The 10,222-nt window shown below is 42.1% G+C and overlaps 2 protein-coding genes across 2 annotated transcripts; both read right to left on the bottom strand.

Annotated features, from left to right (window-relative positions):
• Positions 1-4,300: 4,300 nt before the first annotated feature.
• Positions 4,301-6,611, bottom strand: LOC128881175 (putative uncharacterized protein DDB_G0290521). Its single transcript, XM_054131957.1, has 4 exons — positions 6,444-6,611; positions 6,080-6,190; positions 5,113-5,388; positions 4,301-4,405 (listed from the first exon to the last, which is right to left on the bottom strand). Exons 1-4 carry the CDS (start codon positions 6,609-6,611, stop codon positions 4,301-4,303), a joined length of 660 nt encoding a protein of 219 aa, XP_053987932.1.
• Positions 6,612-8,788: 2,177 nt separating this feature from the next.
• LOC128880649 (cuticle protein 70, isoforms A and B-like) lies at positions 8,789-9,356 on the bottom strand. Its single transcript, XM_054130945.1, has one exon. The coding sequence runs from the start codon at positions 9,290-9,292 to the stop codon at positions 8,948-8,950; it is 345 nt and encodes a 114-aa protein (XP_053986920.1). The 5' UTR covers positions 9,293-9,356; the 3' UTR covers positions 8,789-8,947.
• Between the last annotated feature and the right edge of the window lie 866 nt (positions 9,357-10,222).

The raw sequence follows: 10,222 nt of genomic DNA, 5'->3' as shown, positions 1-10,222 counted from the left end.
GATGGGGCTTCGTTAAGGAGATATTAAGCGAAAACCCCGACCAATCAAAGCGCGCGTAGACCGTTGGAGCGGCCGCGGTAGCGAAGGCTACGCGCTGGCGGCCGCGCTTGTACGCGAACAAGTGACTCGACGTGCATCGAAGGACATTGACGCTGCCGCCTAGCGCGTAGCCTTCGCTACCGCGGCCGCTCTAACGGTCTACGCGCGCTCTGATTTCTCTTGATTTCTCGGGGTTTTCTCTTAATATCTCCTTAACGAAGCCCCATCCGACATTTTTGCAAAGGAAATTGTTGTTCAGAATCGTCTCAGCTACCCCCCATTTCCGGCTCCTCCCCGACTTTTGGGACACCCTGTATAATATACATAAAATTTGATTGTTTGTCCGTCCCTTATCACTCACGCTGAAGAAGACTTAAGGTTTGAATATCAACATAAACGTTTGAATATAAAATGAGTCGTACTCGTGAAAATCGTGTCACTTATGCATTTAAAATTATTTTAATAAATTCCACCATAAGGTCCACAGTTTCTAAGAATGACCCCAGAGAAACGTAAAGATTGAGACAGCTGGTACCAGGCTGAAAACTTATCATCCTCTAGATAAATAAAATACGTAACATTGTTCTTGTACCCAAGCTCTTCGATATTACGATTAATTCGCCGGTCGAGTGGAACTTATTTGGGACATCCAAGTGTGGATGACGCGTTAGGATGTGTGACACGAGGTATATAGGTGCGTACGAACGTACGCAAGCAAATTGTGTAACGCGGGATTTTCGATAATGGACTTACGCAACCACGTCTACGAAAAGTATGAAGAGGTAAGCGTGCTCGCTTACAAATGCATGATTCTTAGAAGTAAACGCTGCGACATGTCGCGGCACCGTTTACCTCGACACGAGTTTGGTCATTTGTCTTTCGAACTCGTGTTACAGGTGGGGTGGCGATACTCCGCATTTAATATTTTCAATTTACGAACTTTCTATTCCTCAGCCCTTGAAATGTAAGAATCGATTTCGTTACTTTTATTTGAATTTATAATGCACGTGGAATTTGCATATTTACCTGTTTTCATTACTCAACGAACATCCAAACGGCCATTAATTTAAAAAGTTTCCCCTGTCGTGCGTTCGCACGCCTACGCGTATTCTTACGAATATCGTGAGAAGTTATTTTATGTTATTCTAGACACGCGAAGTAAAACACGAAATAAACGAATTTCTACTTACGCTAAAGATCTTAAAACCGCCGCGCAATTAGGTCTTGCTTCTTCTTTGAAAAGAATCTCACATAGAGATACAGCAGTGACGTACGTAATTTGAGAATTTTTATCATATGAATTTCCCTTTGACTCTGATAACGTAATTCTATGTACGTCACACGTCACAGCTCCCTCTCGATATAAAATTCTCTTGAAGAAAGAAGCAAGAACTAATTGCACGCTAACACCAAGACTTTCAGCGTAGGTAGAAGTTCCTTCACTTCGTGTTTTACTTTGAAATGTGATCCAGAATAACTGGAAGCCCTAGAATATCGCATATAGTTCGTAATAGGTGTAGCTGTCCAAAGCCAAATCGACATTTTTAATAATAAAGTTACATAATATTGATGGACATATTGGAAGCCTAGATTGCCTAAACAAATGTATACGTCGATACTCGTCATTTTCATTGACCGAACGAATGTGTAGACGCCGAGTGACGCGGCTGTAAGAAAGTTGGAAGTTTCTCCATCATTGTCCCATTGGATGGGAGGAAAGTAAACGGACCATTGTTCGACGCCAAAATATTTTCCCATTTCGGGACCGAACGGACGCACAGTGTCGGATTTCGCCGCAAATCCTGGCCAAAAGTAATAATTTCAAATTACAGTGAATTGACGCCATAGACTGTAATAATATGACTTTAAAATTATAATAGAGTACTTTTTCAACGTTAAATATCGAATATAAAAATAATTTTAATAAATATAAAATAAATAAAATAAAATAAAATAAAATAGAATAAAATAGAATAAAATAGAATAAAATAGAATAAAATAGAATAAAATAAAATAAATTTTAATATTTTAATAAAGTTGAAAACTACGAAATGTTTTGGCTTTATGGTCGCTGCGAAACTGCGCTACGAAACCAAAATAATTTGCAACCCCGTTATAAAAATCGATGTAAGTATTGCGAAGTTTGAGTGACGTCTGTCGTTTGACTGTTTCTCGTATGAATTTCATTTCTTTATAACGGTTAAGTTCGTGTCGTGGTAGTGGTGCACATCGTTATAAATGTCTTATGGGGTGTGTAATTTTTCAAGGAAGTCGCTAAAAATTTCTGTTGAAGGAGAAAGGAAAAACATTTTATAGACAGCTATACAAATTCTAATTCCGTACGAAAAGTTTACCAGGGCTCCCGTATTCCCGGTTTATGACGGTCAACAGATTTTGTACCGATCATTATCTGTAAATGGACAAAAATGCATTTTCCTGCTCCATATTTTTAAACCTGTGCTGTAAATGTCTCATCAGACCAGCAAGCTCTTTTCAGTGTAGAATTACATAAGCCCATCCGGTCCTATGCCATAAGTGTACCGCTCCATAGACGGCGCGGCCAACAAACAAATATTAACAACTCATAATATCGCAATTTATCGCAGGAAAACTCAGCAGGCCTGCCTTCGGGAACCTTCAATGCTTATTTTACGACCAAACAGACCGCTTGATCACGCTTGATACGTAACTAATTCCTTAGGAAATGGTAACAAACTCATAGGTTCTGTATTTTTTGTTATCACAGCTGTAAACGGTGAAATACAACAATAAACCTGAATTATATTTTAATTTAGAGTATATCTGGCAACAACCAATAATGAAAGTAAGGGATTACAATTCGAAATTACACTGAAAAATTACTTTGAATTGTGGCTTAAAAACTTGACATTATAAAACTGACAACTTCAAGATCGTGTATCTCTGAAAGGATAGTACAATGAAAATCGCTATTGTCGAATAATGATGCTCTATAATTCTATCATTTATAAATAAAATGCAATACGTACATTTGTGAAATTAAGATAAACATTTTTTCACTTTTGGCCAAGATTTCGGCGAAATCCGCCACTGTGGGACGCTTCGTATATTAAATTTTCAACGGTGTACGAATATCTCCGAAAGAGCTGTGCCTATTAATGAAACACTTTTAGCTTTGCAACTCCCTTTTAATTTCTTTCGATACCTTCAGAGGTGGCACACTCCCACGCGCATAAGACTGTCAGCCTTTTTGGTTCCAAAACTATGTTCCTCTCTTCCTCTGACATAAGCCTAATATATGCTGTCACTTTCTACATCTAGCGACTTTGCTGTCTCGAACACCTTTTCCGTAGCATCGGTCGTGCCATTTCGCCGAGTCGAGATCCGGGAGAAAGTGCTCCTCGTGTTGTCGAAAACTCGCATCGGTACGAAGATGCGAGCGATTCAAAAGGAATCGACCTTTATTGTTTCAGCGATCGATTTAACGATAGCGAATGTACGATCCGATTAGAACACTGGAACCGTACACTGGAACCTGATAGACTTTCGCGTAGCACGGGCGATTGCGTAATCTGGATTTTCCACCCTCTTTCGTAACCCCGTGGGTTTTACCCGCGACATGCCGCGCTACTTAGACCGGCGAGATCTTTATCGAATCGTTTCTTTAGGAAAGTGGTCGGGAAATCAACGACCGTATGACCTCTCCAATAATACCAGTATGAATTGCAGCAGTGGTCTCCAACCCTTTCGTCGCTAATAGCTCGGTTCGGTTTGTATACAAACCATTGGAATGACATAACTATGGTATCACGTAATTATCAACGCTATTCCGATCTTGCTTTGATTGATTTATGGACAGACAACCAGTCGTAAGTTATAGACTTTGTTGTTACAATCTTATTACACGCGTATTACGGATTACGCTTAAGATGCATTCGTTATTCTGCTCGCGTAGTCTAGTTAACGCGTGAAAAGAGTTTCATTAACGTCAGAGAAAGCAAACTCTATTTTCACTTTCCGCTTGGGTTCGCGAGCACAGAGGTGAAGAGGCGACGAAGTGACGGGAAAGTCAAGGCAGGTGCTCAAACATCCCGTCTTACGAAAAGGATATGTATTTGAAATCGTTTGCTGTGTCGAGATACAGAAATTTATCGATTTACGGTACAGAATGATTCACGGATGAGAATGAAAGGTGTGCCCTGTAGCTGGTACGCCAGGTTCGTCGAGCTGCGAGTTACCGCTGGAATCAGTGTCGGTGAGTGGAGGTTGGCGGTACGCGAAATCAGTAGGTAATACGATAACCGTGTTGTTCGATCGAGTAGCTAGAAGGTGCCGCTACTAGCTCCACAGGCGCGGGAGCTGGCAAGGCGTAGGCGTACGCAGAGACCTAAAAACGAACATTTCCTTGAAGAACGTGTAGTTTGGGATCACGAGAAATTTAAATATAGCAACAATATTTGTTAATATGAAAAGGAAAGATTATAAACTTTTAGACTCGAAGAAAATATAAGTTGCATTGCACTGATGCCTCATAGATAGGGGTTGGTACATCAGAATCCATGATTTCCTGGCGTAAGAGTTTTTAGACTCGAAACAAAATAAATTTTATTGCACCAATACCTCATAGATAGGGGTTGGTACATCAGAATTCATGATTTCCTCACGTAAGTGTTTTTAGACTCGAAACAAAATAAATTTCATTGCACCGATGCGTCGTGGATAGGGGTTGTTACACCAGAATTCATGATTTTCTCACGTAAGAGTTCCTGATTTCCTGACGTAAGAATTTTTAGACTCGAAGAAAATATAAGTTGCATTGCACCGATGCCTCATAGATAGGGGTTGTTATGCTCGAATTCATAATTTCCTGGCGTAAGAGTTTTTAGACTCGAAACAAAATGAATTTCATTGCACTAATGCCTCATAGATAGGAATTATTACACCAGAATTCATAATATCCTGACATACCACCTCGAGGATATGAAGCACGATATCCCACCTTCAATTTTTGGCAAAAACTTAAATGCATCAGTGCTCCATGTATAGAAATCATTGAGAAATATGTTAACGTCGAAATAGTAGCTTCGTACAAACCTGCAGGGGCGAAAGAATCGGCGATGCTGCTATCGGCGTCGCTATGGGGGCGATCACATGCGCGAGTTTCGCTGTCGAGGCTGGCGTTTTGATTTCAGATATTAGGGAGAGAGCTTTTCCAGAAGAGGCGGGAGACCGTCCTGCTGGCAGTGCCAATCCAGCTGCAGATGACGGTAATGGTGCTGGCAGTGCTAATTCAGCTGCTGATGACGATGATGCTGCTTGCACCGCATCCGAAGTCAGCGTTGGTAGAGGTGACCGTTCAGGAGATGGCACCTAGAACAAATGCACGCAGTTGAAAATTATGTGTTCTTGCGTATCGACATTGTTTTATTTAGATTCAATAAGATTCGTGAGCTGTAAAGGCAACACTAAGTCAGCGTTGTTTGGCTGAAGACGCTCACGCTTAATTAATACGTGATTATATTTAAAAAAGAAGAAATAGATATCTCGATTATATCAGATAGATAGATATTTTTTAATTCATACTATTTAGTTTTAATGTTATATAGAAGTTCTGTAATGATAAAATACTGTAGGTAATTACCATAACAATTATGTTAAAGTTATTGACTGTGTTAATCTACGTATTTAAGAGCATGAATTAACTCAAAAATATTGCTGGACCAACATGTGATTTGCGTTAAATTAACACCATATTTTCAACAGTGCAGTCCGAATCAGAATCCAGACCAGATCGGAATTACTCACGAAAAAGTCGAGTCCAAACTGCGCATTATTTACTCCGATAAAAATTATACCATAACGTTATCCGTAATACAACCTTCATTTTAAAAACATCACTTTAAGAAATTGATTCCATCGTTGTGACCTAACACATGTCCTGCATATGCTGTGCAAAATATGTGTTGCTCTCCCGATTTGAGTTATGGCTACCGAGCATCCACTGTGCGGCACTAAAGTGCAGTCCCCCACTTTTATACTCCTTTGAATGTCAATCAGTTACCTTTAGTAAAGTGGGTACTGGTGTTGGGTTAGGTAGCGGAGAAGGTTCCGGAGATTCGGCCGGGGAAGCTGGCGCGGCGCAGGCCGTACCCACCACAACTGCTAAAACAATCTACAAAAGTAATGTAATTTTATTATTTTCCTTGGATTCTTGGAAAAGACAACGAACCGATCGAATTTCGACTCTATGCACCAAGAAAAATTAACAACAAAAAACGCAAAGGAGGTAGAAGCTTTAAATCTTCGGTTTAAACCAACTGATTGAGCATTAAAAAAAAAGAGAGTGGTATTTTCACAGATTTTACGAACACCTCCCTTCCCCCTCCTTCGATTGTCCCGTTAAATAAGGGCGTTAGTGTACTCACGTATCCAAACATGACGATTGCGAAATTTCTGGCACGCACGGCTTGAAACGCACTTCTATTTCTGGTCGAGGATGGAGTCGATCCTCTCGTACTTATAGAGATCCTGGGGGTGCTGTAAAAAGAAAACTCGTCCTCGTTTGCTGCACCACCGGTCCCGTCCCTGCACATCGTTCGTTGTATTCATCCTCGACGTCAGGGGCGGGACTTGGCGCGTTGCTCTCCTCCATCTTCGCTCGTCGGTAGGATAGAAAATCTCCAGAAATTTTTATCGAACTTCCAACTATTTCTCGAGCATTCCAATGGCGGTAAAAATCGTGGGAAACGGTGGATCGTCCAGCGAGACAACTCGCGGGATTTTGACGCGACGAGTAACGGAGGGGATTGACCCCATTTGACCCGAACGACATGAAGAACTGACTCGAAGTTTTAATGACCGAAAAACTCGTCGATATTTGACATTTCGAGTGATCACGGAGAGAAATATGGAAATAAGAAATATAAATAGGGCTGGAGAGGAAAAAGGAGGTAAATAGTAAAGTGTAATTGTCTTGTATAAGCGATCATTTTTAGATCTTCATTGTGTCTTCGATGGAGTGTTTTCAATACCTGATACGCTTGTAACGTCGTTTAAAACGTCTATCGATTCTTTTATATAAACGGCGTTATAGTGGCACCATTTGTCGAAGCTGGATTACGTTCTTTTTAACGAAGTCTGCTCCCTCTAATATAAAATACGAAGACATTGTTATGTCTTCTGTCTATGTAATACGGTTTGTCGTTGAAATAATAACCAGTCATTTATTTCATATTTGTTATTCGAAACTACTTTTCTATGTGTTAATAGGAGAGTTGGATGTTGCAGCATCTCTCCTATTTTTTGGTGTATCTCTCTTTTGGTGTAACTCTGTCAATTTATCGTATCCCGCCCACCATGGGCACTGTTTCACAAATCCCTGAGTATTGGTTTTTCCCCCCACCCGCTGGAAATCTAACTTAATCGCGTCTGTTTCCAAATCTGGGGATAAACCAGATGGAAGAAATTATTGACCTATATACTCGACATGTTTGCGAAGATGTTTGAAGAAATACTTTGCAGGGGAGATAAAACATTCCTATCGAAAACCATGTGTCTAACTAACTCGATGGTATTTCAATAGTTGCAGTTGCCCTTGAAAGACGCAACGTAGAAAAACATTATCCGTGAGTTTCTGTGCAAAACTCGGGATCGGTAACCTCGCGAGAAGAGGCAAGGGCGTGCCTGTTTAGACGACAAAAATCGGGTTGACGATTATAACCGGTTCCTGGAACGACGCAAGTACGCGTACTCGTTCCTGTGTTCCGAGTTTCAGTAATTTTCCGACTAGCGTGCGTCTCGATCCTTGGAGTGTCTATCTTCATTCGCGAGTCGTTCTGCATTGCTCGACATTTTCCAATCATTTTCGAATCTCCTATTCTCCATTCGAAATCCTCAACTTCGTACCAACCGCAGTTCTCTTTTATACCCTCTATCAATAACGCTACACACATTCCCTTATCTTAGGTACACAGGACGTGCAAGAGGAGAATCAGCCAGGCGAACAAAATAATAAAATTTCATTTAAATCTATTGGTTATTGGGGTTAGAAAATAATTATCACTCAGTTATTCCCTTTTATAAGACACTCTTTATTTCGACCAGAGAGTTAGGAGCTGCGATGTTGCTCTCAAGGAGACTACGATCGAGCTGAGTATTTCGACGTCAGTGGAAAAATGCAACGAAAACTATCGGTGACCTCTTGTATCAGAAAAAGGTCTGCTGACTTCCTCTTCCAGGTCATAAACTAATTCCAAGAGACCTTTCCCGGTGTTGGTTAATTTTTGACCGTCGGGGTCGTAGACTTTGAGTTGCCAAGGGCTCGAAGTATCCAACAAAGTCCATAAAATAAAAATCCTTTGTACCCTCCATTCATAACACCCCACAACTTCCCTTATCTTAGGTAACTAAAAACTATTCTTACAAGCTTGGAAGGAATAATACAGGACAGGACGTGGAAGAGGAGAATCAGCCAGTCGAACAAAATAATAAAATTTCACTTAAATCCTTAAAATAAAAATCCTTTGTACCCTCTATTCATAACACCAACCACCTTCCCCCTCGTTAGCAACCCAAAAACTCTGCTATAACTATTAAAAACTCTAACATCTCCAATTCTGCTTTCGAAACCCTCAGCTTCGGACCAACTGAAGTTATCAATTATACCTTCTATCCACACCTTCCTTCCAAAAACTCCTCTTACAAGCTAGGAAGAAACGATACAGGACGGGGCGTGCAAGAGGAAAATCAGACGGATGAAGGAAACAATAAAATACAGTTTTGAATTGAGCATGTATAGATTTTATTTTCGATGATTAACCGACAGCATCGAGTCGCGATTGATCATTACCGCGGTAGCGAGGTCGTCGTCAGGGGAAGAGGATCGACTAGAGCGGCTGGAGAGAAAAGAGTTGCCGGTCTATTTGTTGGTTCAGTATGTTGCGTATCCAGCGACGATGGGTCCGTGAGCGTAGACCGCTGCTGCTGGAGCAGCGGCGACGACGGGGGCAGTCTTCACCAAGCCGACGGGTGCAGCGTGAATGTAGGGGGCCGCGGCGATCAGGGGGCTCTTTACGCTGACTTTGTAGGTATTTGCGTAGCTGGTGGCGACGGGTACGCTGTGCGCTACCGCCAAAGGCGCCGCCGAGACGACAGGCGCTGCGTGAAGAGCAACCGGTGCGGCCAGGAATCCTGGTTTTGGTGCTGGTGCCGGAGCGGGTGCTGGTGCGGCTACAGCGCAGGCCAACAGAGCGAACAAGGCGACGAACTTGTACATGGTTGCTGATAGGGTTGACGTTTGTCTTCCTTTGACACGAAACTTGTACTTAGCAAGTGAGATTGCTGAGAGTCGAATGATGCTCAACCAGGTGAGCCGGTGCGCTTTTATTCCTCCACTCTGACCTCTCCCACCAGCGAAGCGTACTTGAATCGAGCGGGTGTACTTGAATCCGCTTCATTTCGCCACCTCCGTTTCGTACCGTCCCCGACGGGGCCCGATTCGTTTCGTACGCTACGCAATCCGTCGCCGTTTACCACTTTTCCCTTCTACCATCGCCAGTGGACGCGTTCAGGGTCTCCGCGCGTTTCGCTAGCATCACCGTGCGGGGAGTACATTGCCAAGGACTACGGATCCGATCCCAGACTCCTCGTTTGGATCCGCGTGCAACGTACTCGAAAGGCCCTTCGCCTCTCTTTTTACGGCACGCCTAGGTCATTGCCGACAGCACCGTTCCTACACTCCTCGGCAAAACGATGGGAATCGTCGACAGTGCTGGGCATTGATCGATTACAGCCACGATCGATCGATCGGAAATTTCGTTGATATTGAAGGTTGCTTGCAATTGACAGTTTAATTTATGGAAGCTTCGAATATCTGAATACTAGGAGCTGGAGAAAGAAAAGATTCTTTAAGGTAACGTATCTCTAGGTCGTTCAAGATTCAGACGAGTCGGGTTATTAACAGACAGCGTTTAACCTTTGTTTCTTCTTCGACACGGGGGCCCTGCCCCCCTCAGCTTTAGACCAAATGCGTCTAATTTTTGTTTAGTTTCGAAGTTAACTAACCCCATAAAGAATCTTGCAAATCCAAGTATCACCCATGATTTTGTCAGCTTTTAACCTTCGTATCTTCTTCGATTCGGGGGCCCTAAGTCCCACAACTTTAGACCAAACGCACCTAATTTTTATTTATTTTCAAACTTATCTA

Source organism: Hylaeus volcanicus, chromosome 8 (assembly GCF_026283585.1).
Source record: "Hylaeus volcanicus isolate JK05 chromosome 8, UHH_iyHylVolc1.0_haploid, whole genome shotgun sequence".
Classification (NCBI taxonomy): domain Eukaryota; kingdom Metazoa; phylum Arthropoda; class Insecta; order Hymenoptera; family Colletidae; genus Hylaeus; species Hylaeus volcanicus.
The sequence above is the reverse complement of the archived record's forward strand: the minus strand, read 5'-3'. Positions and strand labels throughout refer to the sequence as shown.